The 13,724-nt window shown below is 45.6% G+C and overlaps 1 protein-coding gene across 4 annotated transcripts in view; it reads right to left on the minus strand.

The window, feature by feature from the left end:
- LOC106562098 (myotubularin-related protein 13) overlaps positions 1-13,724 on the minus strand; it is a 158,370-nt gene that overhangs the window by 39,453 nt on the left and 105,193 nt on the right. For all 4 annotated transcript variants that reach the window (XM_014126678.2, XM_014126677.2, XM_014126676.2 and 1 more), the window contains exon 17: positions 2,935-3,003. In XM_014126678.2, the coding sequence (XP_013982153.2) occupies positions 2,935-3,003 (69 nt within the window). The remainder of the gene's footprint in view (positions 1-2,934; positions 3,004-13,724) is intronic.

Consider the following 13,724-nt stretch of genomic DNA (forward strand, 5'->3'; position numbering starts at 1 on the left):
GTCCATATTCATCAGATTAAGTTGAGAAAAACCTCGTAAGGCTTTCATGAATTTTCACTCTACCTTAAGACTTAGGAGATTTACTAGAAATATTTGACTATAAAAGGGTCATGTTAATTTAGAGTGTGTTTCTGGGGGCAGCCTTCAGATGGGGCATTGTGATGATTGAACACATTACATACTGTGGTGATGAAACCCAGAAGGTGAAGCCCTGACCTAATTTCTTCCAGACCCGATCCCCTCGTCTCATTGTAGTTCCTGCGGGCAGCAGAGGTTGACGGGCCGAGAGGCTCTGGGGAAGACGTGAATGAGGAGTGATGGATGACAGGTACAGGTGAAGCAGCCGTTTTAATAGAAATGGTTCCCTAAGCCAACAGACCTCGTTGGGAAGAGTTGAGGTTGGAGGGGATGTAAAACGATATTCTCCTGTGGACTGAGCATGAGGACTGGCTGAAGTAAAAATAAGAAAATAAAACGATATGGTAACCAGCAAAGCGGATGTTGTCAACGGCACGCCTTGCCACTGCAAGACTGTATATTATGTACAGTTCGACTTACACGGATGAAATGACACTTAAGGAAAACAATAGGTCTGCTCTACTCCAAAATAAGAACATGTTTATAATGAAACTACGCAGCAAATTCACGAGGCAAGCCAGGGTTACTGTGGTTACATAAAAGGTGTAAAAGAGTAGCCTAACCACTCAAAGCCACTTGAGCAATGATTAACTAAGTCTTTCTATGGAGATTACAGACAGGTTGTGTGTGTGAATCCAACTGTCCAAGTGCCTTTCCGGGTGATACCTCTGGCCCAGTTTTAACTACCATTGTATTAGAGGTTCTCCTCCCCTGGCCTGACCCACAGGTAAACTCCTATCAGCTTCACCTTCTAGGAAATAGAAATGGGATCCACTGAGAGCAGGTTGTCTTGACTTAAGGGCAGTGTGCTGTTGTAGTAAGGCTGTGTTTGGAGGGCTTAGCAGTTTAGTACTGAAGCTAGGAGGTTTGTACCCAAGACGTGTTGTTTTTCTTGGTAGTGTAATAAAGTCCACGATGAATGATATCAGAGTTAATCTTCCATGAAAAGGTACGCAAATAATCTTGACCATAAGACCCGCGTCAAAACCATTCCACGGCAAAGTAACAAACGGTTCAGCTTGAAATGTTCTCTTTTTTTCTCCGTAAACAAAACACATTTACCACTGAAAAAGGATTCCACATTTCATCTGCTATTTTGTCACGATTGTCACCTGGATACAGAGACAAGACACGCCTTCTGTTCCCTTACACATGGTTTTCTCAGCAGTGTCCTACAGTAGACTGTCATGGTCCTCTACTATAGCGTGGGGTAAACCCAACACTTACAAAACCACTGGCTCCTTCATCTGCTGCCAGGCATGCTTTGAACAGCCCCATAACCGTCAGTGTGGTAAAGTCAAAGACTTTGGGGAAATGTGGCAGGATGGGGAGGGTTGGAGTAAAGCAGGCCAACAGACATTTTGCAAAAGGATGTAATTGACTATCGTGCGATGCTGCGATTATCCCGAGAATCTCTGCGGAGCGTTGTGAACCATCACAAGGTGCTCAGTTTTTTTGGGATACGTTGTTTTTCCAGCGTTCTTTCATCACACAAGAGATTACACAATATGGACCGTGGTGGATTCCTGTGCTCTTGCTTTTCGCCATTTGCGTGACCACACGCTGGACTCTACAGTTAATGCCATTCCTTTGGAAATCTGGGAGAAATCTGTTGCGTTCTGGAGCTCACGATATCATTCCTTCCCATTCCTCCCGTGCCAGAAACTGCTCCGTCGAGAATGAGACGCCTCTCGGGACTCGTGTCTCTTTCTGAAAACCTGGTGATAAAGGTCCTTTAACGTAATCCTTTAATCAGATTTTATGGTTACGTAAAATGGGGAAACAGGAAAAAAAAAACTACAGGAAATGGCTTTCAGATGTCTTAATGAAGAGGCAGAAAGCTGGAGCCTAGGGTCACAGTGTTGTGTTGACAACTTGACGGTCACAGAGAGACAAGACACTGTTACTCCGTTACAGCAACAAACCAAACTATCAACAATGTGCTGTAGTGGGGTCTGTGACCACTTTACTCAGGTTGTGTACAGAGACAACTCTGCTCTCACCCCCATTACATAGGTCACACTGTACACCTGTATCAACAAACAGAGACAATTCCCTTGGTTTTATTTAGATAACTTACTATAAGTGTACATTTCCAATGGTTAACCTGGCTGGGGAACAGAGAGCAGGCTTATCTCAGAGAGTGACATCAGCCTGTCCTGTAAGAACGGGGTGAGACATACGATGTCAGAGAGTGGGCGAGGTGCAAATTGTCTCTTAGGGTCTGTACCCAATGCAGGGCAACAGCTCACAGTTGTGTCTGTCACCGTGGCAACAGCAGAGCGGTGAGGACGTATTTGCGGTGCGCACCGCAACAACCGAGTTTGATCACGAGAGGTTGGAAACCACAAACCACAGCGGCCCTCTGGGCTTTGGTGTGAGGTACAGTTCTCACCCCCTTTACCCTAATGTGGCTCGTCTGAGAACAAACGGGACTCCTCTGTCCCCTCCCCTGTCCCAGAGCTGCATGGTCAGAGGCTTGGGAAGTCTCTTGTCCTGCCTGGAACACAGCTCCTGACATGAGGTCAGAGCATGCTGCATGCACCAGAGGCAACCTTCAGAACAGGACCAGTGCCAGGACAGCTGGGATATCACACCCCATCCCTTTTCTATTATTGCCCCCCAGGTTATAAATACCCTCCATTAGGACGGCCAGCTTGTGGTGAATGCCAGGCCGTCCTACCCTTGATTGAGCAATATAATCAAAAGGACCTGCTGGCTGACTCTCTATCCGCTCTTTCTGTGTGAGAGAGGAGAAGAGCTCTGTGGAATGGAATCTCCCAGTCAGTCACTCACCCGGTAAAAGGCCGTCGTCAGGGGCAGCAGGGCGGAGGCGACCGCGTACTCTTCAGAGCTGGAGCAGTCCTGTGGGTCACACAACAGGGGAGAGGTGAGGTCAGGACACAGCATGACAATGTTAAATCGCTATGGTTCAAGAAGCTCTGGGCAGTGCACCTGTTATACCGCTATGGTTCAAGAAGGTCTGGGCAGTGCACCTGTTACACCTCTGTGGGTCAAGAAGCTCTGGGCAGTGCACCTGTTATACCGCTATGGTTCAAGAAGCTCTGGGCAGTGCACCTGTTATACCGCTATGGTTCAAGAAGCTCTGGGCAGTGCACCTGTTATACCGCTATGGTTCAAGAAGCTCTGGGCAGTGCACCTGTTATACCGCTATGGTTCAAGAAGGTCTGGGCAGTGCACCTGTTATACCGCTATGGGTCAAGAAGCTCTGGGCAGTGCACCTGTTATACCTCTGTGGGTCAAGAAGGTCTGGGCAGTGCACCTGTTATACCGCTATGGGTCAAGAAGGTCTGGGCAGTGCACCTGTTACACCTCTATGGTTCAAGAAGGTCTGGGCAGTGCACCTGTTATACCGCTATGGGTCAAGAAGGTCTGGGCAGTGCACCTGTTATACCGCTATGGGTCAAGAAGGTCTGGGCAGTGCACCTGTTATACCGCTATGGTTCAAGAAGGTCTGGGCAGTGCACCTGTTATACCTCTGTGGGTCAAGAAGGTCTGGGCAGTGCACCTGTTATACCTCTGTGGGTCAAGAAGGTCTGGGCAGTGCACCTGTTACACCGCTATGGTTCAAGAAGGTCTGGGCAGTGCACCTGTTATACCGCTATGGGTCAAGAAGGTCTGGGCAGAGCACCTGTTATACCGCTATGGTTCAAGAAGCTCTGGGCAGTGCACCTGTTATACCGCTATGGGTCAAGAAGCTCTGGGCAGTGCACCTGTTATACCGCTATGGGTCAAGAAGGTCTGGGCAGAGCACCTGTTATACCGCTATGGTTCAAGAAGCTCTGGGCAGTGCACCTGTTATACCGCTATGGTTCAAGAAGGTCTGGGCAGTGCACCTGTTATACCGCTATGGGTCAAGAAGGTCTGGGCAGTGCACCTGTTATACCGCTATGGTTCAAGAAGGTCTGGGCAGTGCACCTGTTATACCGCTATGGGTCAAGAAGGTCTGGGCAGAGCACCTGTTATACCGCTATGGTTCAAGAAGGTCTGGGCAGTGCACCTGTTATACCGCTATGGGTCAAGAAGGTCTGGGCAGTGCACCTGTTATACCGCTATGGTTCAAGAAGGTCTGGGCAGTGCACCTGTTATACCGCTATGGGTCAAGAAGGTCTGGGCAGAGCACCTGTTATACCGCTATGGTTTAAGAAGGTCTGGGCAGTGCACCTGTTATACCGCTATGGGTCAAGAAGGTCTGGGCAGTGCACCTGTTATACCGCTATGGTTCAAGAAGGTCTGGGCAGTGCACCTGTTATACCGCTATGGGTCAAGAAGGTCTGGGCAGAGCACCTGTTATACCGCTATGGTTCAAGAAGGTCTGGGCAGTGCACCTGTTATACCGCTATGGGTCAAGAAGGTCTGGGCAGTGCACCTGTTATATCTCTGTGGGTCAAGAAGGTCTTGGCAGTGCACCTGTTATACCTCTGTGGGTCAAGAAGGTCTGGGCAGTGCACCTGTTATACCGCTATGGGTCAAGAAGGTCTGGGCAGTGCATCTGTTATATCTCTGTGGGTCAAGAAGGTCTGGGCAGTGCACCACTCCAAAAAACATTACGTACCAACAAAATCTGATAGTCGATTGCAAAAATTACAAGTAATTTGGAGTAATTTAATCTTCAGGGTTGGCACCAGCCATACTTTCCCTATCAAGGCCACTGCAGCGTTGGGACATATGCTTCCAATAGGCTTATATAATCCTGACAATTGTCAGAATGTTCCAATTTCTCAATTTATTGGTCACTTCATGTTTTGCATTCCTGCTCCAGATTACATCCCAGAGTTTCCGGGATCAACATCTACAAGCGTATTGAATGAAACCATGGGATTTTGTTGCATAAAATCAAATTGTCTTGGCTTTAAAATGCAACATCTATTAGTCAAGCACCATAGCGAGTCCAAAAAAACGGACATTTAATTTTTGAAACAACTAGAGCGCAGCCGATCATTTTTTCACCACTCACAGAATGCATCTGTACTGGGGTCTGTCTGTAATACAATAGGTTGTATTCAATGGAGCATTAGAGATGAGCACGGCGTTCCGACAGATAGTACAATACATCCAGTAGAACTGGGGAATTAAGGGACAAAATAAAATGGCTCATATTGAGAACAGACAGACTGGATGGGAAAAGGAGAAAATCTGAAAAGGACCCAATTCGGACCCAAAAGAGCTCCACACACAGGAAATTGGTACTTATCTCCATGAGCTTTGTTGGTATTTATTTGTTCAACTGGGAAAATCAGAATGGCCGCCGGAAACTTGATTTAAGTCCATGTCAAAACAGCAGAGCTGATCCTGATCTGGTGCTGTGTCTCATAACCCTCACAGGGACCCCAAGGGCAGGGAACATCATACATCAAATACATGCACACACACACACACAACCCTAAAACACATCTACATTCACAACCCATCTTTCATACACATACGAACAAACACTTCATAACCACGCACGCATTTGACAAACTTTGCATTTTCACAAAGACGCACGCCACCTCACACACACGATCAGAGCCTCTCATTTTGGCAGGAGAGGGGGGGTAAAGGGATTGTGACAGGAATGCTGGACTTGCCAATATTGAAGAGGGGGCCTTTTTCACGGATAAATCCCCCATTCCTCACAAAAAACGGAGGAATGTACAGAGAGGAGCAAATGCAAAACATACGGTCTTCAGCTAAACATGAAAGCCTGGCCCCCCATGGACCGAGCGATATACTTTCTTGTTTTCCCCTTGCAGTTCGTTTTCAGTTATTTTGGGTTGCGGTTGAATGCTCGAGTTTGGAGCGCCACCAAAGCTTTGTTTACCGGCATCCTTAACAATGCCACAGGTCACAGAGGTTCAAAGAACCCAGCGAAAACTCTCCAAATTACTCCAGGAGCGGAAGCGCAAGGGCAGAAAAACTGGAACATTTAACAGAGACGTCGTTATTCAAACAAAAAGACCACAAGGTCAGAGGAGCCAAGTCTGGGCTAACATTTCACACAGCATCGTTCTCCATCTTTCCACAACACTGTACTGTAATGCCTTGAGCCGAGCCTGTCAACATCAAAAGGCAGAAGCATTGATTCAGAGCATGACGAAGTGTCATAAGACCAAGCAGTGCTCTGCTATCTGTAAGAAAACAGACCCAGTGTACATGTTCATATGTCATTCTGACACAACCCCGTTTACTTCAGACGACCTCAGTATCATCTACAAACAGGGCCGCACTGTAATCTGACATGGTAAATGCCACGTTTAGGGAAGACATGATGTCTTAGAAGCAGCTATCCAGGTTAGCGCCATGATTTACTGTAGTTCAGAACTTCCTAGGCCAATAGGTCACAGCAAACCCTACTAAGAGTATAAAGATGCCGAACAGTCCGGCTGAAAGAAGGCAAGGAGTGCGGGAGACCCTTTTGTCTGCTGGCCTGTGTAGGCTCAACTACATGTGCTTGGAGTTATTCCTGGTTAACCAGCAGCACGTAAGCCTGTTTACATTGAGACAGAGGAATTCTGCCGTTTATGATTCGGGACACTGCAGTCGCCGTAGAGCCCCTAGCGCATACGAGCACATGCAAGAGTGCAGGGGTGGGGCGTGCGTGTATAAACGTATGTGCGCAAGCGTATCTGTGTACAGAATGGTGAGGAGAGCAACGTGCCACCCTGCAGCTCCGCTTAGGAAGGAGGAAGCAGTCTCCCTTCCTCTTTTCTCCATCTCTTTTGTTCTCTCTCAAGGCTGTGATTCATGGATGACTCATGGAGTTTTGCCCCTGATAAACACGTAGGCCTATACTCAGCAAACAAAGACCCTGGACCCGCACGTTTGACAGACCCCCATGACAGGAAGTGATCAGAGAGCAGCTTCCTGCAGACACCTCTCTCCCTTAGCGCTTTCCAGGAACCGTCCGACTGAGACTGGCATTTAAAGCAGAGAAGGGGAGCTGGAGGAGACTTTTATGAGGCTGCTGTGCTGTGGAACCATAGAGCACGAACCATACTCACTCATCATAAACTGACTCATTGACAAACAAGCACAATACTGCGCACAGCCGTGCACACAGACACATACCATACAAACAGACAAAGACAGACTAGAAACTATGGTACACTAATCAAATTGAATGTCAGAAGCATGGAATAAAATCACTGTTCGCTTCCTGGCCTGTACGGTGTTCTCTGGCCATGTTTACCTGGTCCTGCTGGCTGACATCCAAGGGGAATGGCTTTATCTGTACATGAGAATGATGCTCGAGAGAACTTCCCAGTGCCTTCGTTACGTTAGCCTGTCCAACCAGGCCAGAGACTGACCCATCTGCAACCTCAAGCAGAGGGAGAGCTTTTTTACAGCAAGAACCCACTCCTCCGCTCACAGAGGATATTAAAGGAGAGCAGGAGAAGTGGGGGATTCTAAATTAAACCTTAACCAAGTTACTGTCCAAGTCCTGGAGGGAGGTAGGCTGGGGACGCTGTGTGAGACTGTCAAACACACAGCAGCACATCCTGGTAGAGCGGAGAGCAAAGAAAACATCACATGATATTGCATGAATAGGAATATGTGGACACTGCTTTCTTTAGCAAAGCAAAGCCATGAGTGCTAAATCTCTCTAAAAACGAATCATCTGCTCAACGCTAAAGCTCATTTAGATCTATTTTGGAATAATTTGGCGACTGAGAAAGTTGAGGAGACTAAACTGCTGGGTGTAACCCTAGATAGCAAGCTGTCATGGTCAAAACATATAGACACAATGCTTATTAAAATGGGAAGAGGTCTGTCTATGATAGGGCGTTGCTCTGCCTTCTTGGCATCTCAGTCGACCAGACGGGTCTCATAGGCTCTAGCTGTCGCACCTGGACTACTGCCCAGCTGTGTGGTCATGTACAGTCATGGCCAAAAGTTGAGAATGACACAACTATTAATTTTCACAAAGTCTGCTGTCTCAGTTTGTATGATGGCAATTTGCATATACTCCAGAATGTTATGAAGAGTGATCAGATGAATTGCAATTAATTGCAAAGTCCCTCTTTGCCATGCAAATGAACTGAATCCCAAAAATACATTTCCACTGCATTTCATCCCTGCCACAAAAGGACCAGCTGACATGTCAGTGATTCCCTCATTAACCTCTCTAGGGTAGGGGGCAGTATTTTCACGGCCGGATAAAAAAACGTACCCGATTTAAACTGGTTACTACTCTTTTCCAGAAACGAGAATATGCATATAATTGGTAGATTTGGATAGAAAACACTCTAAAGTTATTAAAACTGTTTGAATGGTGTCTGAGTATAACAGAACTCATATGGCAGGTCAAAACCTGAGAAGATTCCATACAGGAAGTGCCCTCTCTGACCATTTCTTGTGCTTCTGTGGCATCTCTGTCGAAAATACAGCATCTCTGCTGTAACGTGACAATTTCTAAGGCTCCCATAGGCTCTCTGAAGGCGCCAGAAAGTGGAATGAGATCTCTGCTGTCTCTGGGCTAGGTACAAGAGCGCTGTTTGTGAGTGGTCAGGCTGGTGGCTCAGAGACAGGAGATGCGCGGCCCCGATAAGTGGCCATGTTTTTCTTTCAGCCTTTGAACGAAAACAACGTCGCCCGGTTGGAATATTATCGCTATTTTACGAGAAAAATAGCATAAAAATGTATTTTAAACAGCGTTTGACATGCTTCTAAGTACGGTAATGGAATATTTTGACATTTTTTGTCACGACATGCGTCCGCGTGTCACCCTTCGGATAGGGACCTGAACGCACGAACAAAACGGAGGATATTTGAACATAACTATGGATTATTTGGAACCAAAACAACATTTGTGGTTGAAGTAGAAGTCCTGGGAGTGCATTCTGACGAAGAACAGCAAAGGTAATCCGATTTTTCTACTAGTAATTCTGAGTTTACTGAGCTTCGATGTTGGCGAGTGTCTGTTTAGCTAGCCTTGATGGCCGAGCTATCTACTCAGAATATTGCAAAATGTGCTTTTGCCGAAAAGCTATTTTAAAATCTGACACTGCGATTGCATAAAGGAGTTCTGTATCTATAATTCTTTAAATAATTATGTATTTTGTAAACGTTTATCAAGAGTAATTTAGTAAATTCACCGGAGGTTTTCGGTGTGTATGGTAGTTCTGAACGTCACATGCTAATGTAAAAAGCTGTTTTTTTTATATAAATATGAACTTGATTGAACAAAACATGCATGTATTGTATAACATAATGTCCTAGGAGTGTCATCTGATGAAGATCATCAAAGGTTAGTGCTGCATTTAGCTGTGGTTTGGGTTTTTGTGACATATATGCCAGCTTAAAATGGCTGTGTGATTATTCCTGGCTGGGTACTCTCCTAACATAATCTAATGTTTTGCTTTCGCTGTAAAGCCTTTTTGATATCGGACAATGTGGTTAGATTAACGAGAGTCTTGTCTTTAAAATGGTGTAAAATAGTCATATGTTTGAGAAATTGAAGTTATAGCATTTTTATCCTCTTCAGCGTCTCATCCCGTCAGCGGGATCAAAATCCAGCGAAGAATCATATTGCCATTAGCATAACAAAATTTAATAATTTTTTTTTTTTTATAGATACACCTCTCCTGAATCGACCCACGTCGTCCGATTTCAAAAAGGTTTTACAGGAAAAGCAAATCATTAGATTATGTTAGAGGAGTCCATCGTAAAAAGCAGCAACGTAGCCATTTTCCGACCAACCACTTGCATCACAAATAACCAAAAAACAGCTAAATGCAGCACTAACCTTTTACAAACTTCATCAGATGACACACCTAGGACATCATGTTACACAATGCATGCATTCTTTTGTTCAATAAAGTTCATATTTATATATGAAAACAGCATTTTACATCGGTGTCTGACGTTGACTAACTATTTTCCCGTCAAAAGCATCCGATGAAACAGTGCTACATTTTACTGAATTACCATTCGAAAACATGTTTAAAATGTAATATTGTCATTCTAAGATTTATAGATGAATATCTCTTGAAAGCACCTGTCATACCAGATTTAAAAATAACTTTACTGGGTAATCACACTTAGCGATAAAAGGGGATGCGATACTCAGAAAATGACCTAGTAAATACAGCTCGGCGCCATCTTGGAACAATCGCAGATCACATCTAATGTCGTATAATATTGTCAATAATCCCTTACCTTTAGTTGTCTTCATCAGAAAGCACTTCCAGGAATCCCAGGTCCACAACAGATGTATTTTCGGTCGAAAAAGTCCATCCTTTATGTTCCATTAGCATGCTGTTGTTAGCGCGTCTCAAGGCAGTATCCAAAAGCTCTGCCGGCCGCGGGACAGCCGTGTCGGAAAAAAGCTATTTTTTCCCATTTCGGTTCGTTCAAACATGTCAAACGTTGTATAACATAAATCTTCAGGGCCTGTTTCAACAAGAGAGCCAATAAGATTCGAGGGGGACGATTTCAATGTGTTTCAAAACGTTTCCAAAGGTGGGGGTAGACAGGGCCGCCGGCGTCATAATGGTGATGGCCCTCCCCCTGTGACCAATTTCCAACGCGTCTCATTGACTGAGTTTCGACAGTAGAAGGCTCAAAACACTTTGTAAAGACTGGCGACATCTTGTGGAAGCAATAGGAAGTGCTCAAATAACGATAGTTCACGGTGTGAATAACAGGCAACGACGTGAAGTTGAGTCCACAATTCAGAATTCCACTTCCTGTTTCAATCGGTCTCGGGGTTTTGACTGCCATTTGAGTTCTGTTATACTCACAGACACCATTCAAACAGTTTTAGAAACTTTAGGGTGTTTTCTATCCACAGGTATTAATTATATGCATATCCTAGCTTCTGAGTCTGATTAGTAGGCCGTTGAAAATGGGCACGAATTTTTTCCAAAATGCGCTGTGGCGCCCCCTATCCTAGGGTAACGTCAAGAGGTTTTAAGGTTTTTGTATTTCGCGCCACTCGATTCCACTGGCTGTTGACTAGGTGGGAAGATTTCGTCCCACATACCCGAGAGAGATTAACACCAGGTGTGAGTGTTGACAAGGACAAGGCTGGAGATCACTCTGTCATGCTGACTGAGTTTGAATAACAGACTGGAAGCTTCAAAAGGAGGGTGGTGCTTGGAATCATTGTTCTTCCTCTATCAACCATGGTTACCTGCAAGGAAACACGTGCCTTCATCATTGCTTTGCACAAAAAGGGCTTCACAGGCAAGGATATTGCTGCCAGTAAGATTGCACCTAAATTAACTATTTATCGGATCATCAAGAACTTCAAGGAAAGCGGTTCAATTGTTGTGAAGAAGGCTTCAGGGCGCCCAAGAAAGTCCAGCAAGCGCCAGGACCGTCTCCTAAAGTTGATTCAGCTGCGGGATCGGGGCACCACCAGTACAGAGCTTGCTCAGGAATGGCAGCAGGCAGGTGTGAGTGCATCTGCACGCACAGTGAGGCGAAGACTTTTGGAGGATGGCCTGGTGTCAAGAAGGGCAGCAAAGAAGCCACTTCTCTCCAGGAAAAACATCAGGGACAGACTGATATTCTGCAAAAGGTACAGGGATTGGACTGCTTAGGACTGGGGTAAAGTCATTTTCTCTGATGAATCCCCTTTCCGATTGTTTGGCGCATCCGGAAAAAAACTTGTCCGGAAAAGACAAGGTGAGCGCTACCATCAGTCCTGTGTCATGCCAACAGTAAAGCATCCCGAGACCATTCATGTGTGGGGTTGCTTCTCAGCCAAGGGAGTGGGCTCACTCACAATTTTGCCTAAGAACACAGCCATGAATAAAGAATGGTACCAACACATCCTCCGAGAGCAACTTCTCCCAACCATCCAGGAACAGTTTGGTGACAAACAATGCCTTTTCCAGCATGATGGAGCACCTTGCCATAAGGCAAAAGTGATAACTAAGTGGCTCGGGGAACAAAACATCGATATTTTGGGTCCATGGCCAGGAAACTCCCCAGACCTTAATCCCATTGAGAACTTGTGGTCAATCCACAAGAGGCGGGTGGACAAACAAAAACCCACAAATTCTGACAAACTCCAAGCATTGATTATGCAAGAATGGGCTGCCATCAGTCAGGATGTGGCCCAGAAGTTAATTGACAGCATGCCAGGGCGGATTGCAGAGGTCTTGAAAAAGAAGAGTCAACACTGCAAATATTGACACTCTGCATCAACTTCATGTAAATGTCAATTAAAGCCTTTGACACTTATGAAATGCTTGTAATTATACTTCAGTATTCCATAGTAACATCTGACAAAAAATATCTAAAGACACTGAGGCAGCAGACTTTATGAAAATGTATATTTGTGTCACTCAAAACTTTTGGCCACGACTGTACTGCAAAGAGGGACATAAGTCAATTGCAGTTGGTCCAGAACAAAGCAGCACGTAGCGCACTTAGATGTACACGGAGGGAGAGTGTCAGTAAAATGCATGTCAGTCACGCCTGGCTCAAAGCTGAGGAGAGATTGACTGCATCACTACTGGTCTTTGTGCGCGGTATTGATGTGTTGAAGGTACGGAACTGTCTGTTCAAGCAGATAGCACACAGTTCAGACTCTCATCGATACAACATAAGATAAGCAATCAAAGGTCTCTTCACAGTCCCCAGGTCCAGAACAGAGGCTGGGAAACACACAGTATTAAATGAGCCATGACTACATGGAACTCTGCCACCCCAGGTAACTCAAGCTAGCAATACAACCAGAAAAAAAGGGGCACAAAAGGGGACTGTGACGAGACACAGCCATTTAATATATATTGTATTGTAATTTGCACTTTGCTATTTAGACCTAGATAGAGTATGTACTGATACACTAGATGATCACAAGTATGTAGGCATTAATATGGAGTTGGTCACCCTTTGCTGCTATTAGCCTCCACTCTTCTGGGAAGGCTTTCCACTAGATGTTGGAACATTACTGTGGGGACTTGCTTCCATTCAGCCACAAGAGAATTAGTGACATCAGGCACTGATGTTGGATGATTAGGTCTGGCTCGTGGTCTGCGTCCCAATTCATCCCAAAGGTGTTCAATGGGGTTGAGGTCAGGGCTCTGTGCAGGCCAGTCAAGTTCCTCCACACTGATCGACAAACTATGTCTGTATAGACCTCGCTTTGTGCACGGGGGCATTGTCATGCTGAAACAGGAAAGGGCCTTCCCCAAACTGTTGCCACAAAGTTGGAAGCACAGAATCGCCTAGAATTGAATGCTGTAGCGTTAAGATTCCCTTCACTGGAACAAAGGGGCCTATCCCGAACCATGAAAAATAGCCCCAGACCATTACTCCTCCTCTACCAAACTTTACAGTTGGCACTATGCATTGAGGCAGGTAGTGTTCTCCTGGCATCTACCAAACCCAGATTTGTCCGTCAGACTGCCAGATGGTGAAGCGCGAGTCATCACTCCATAGAACGTGTTTCTACTGCTCAAGAGTCCAATGGTGGGGAGCTTTACACCACTCCAGCCGAAGCTTGGCATTGAGCATGATGATCTTAGGCATGTGTGCGGCTGCTTGGTCATGGAAACCCATTTCATGAAGCTGATATTGCTTCCAGAGGCAGTTTGGAACCAGGTAGTGAGTGTTGTAAACGATGACAG

This window comes from Salmo salar, chromosome ssa11 (genome assembly GCF_905237065.1).
Source record: "Salmo salar chromosome ssa11, Ssal_v3.1, whole genome shotgun sequence".
In the NCBI taxonomy this organism is placed as follows: domain Eukaryota; kingdom Metazoa; phylum Chordata; class Actinopteri; order Salmoniformes; family Salmonidae; genus Salmo; species Salmo salar.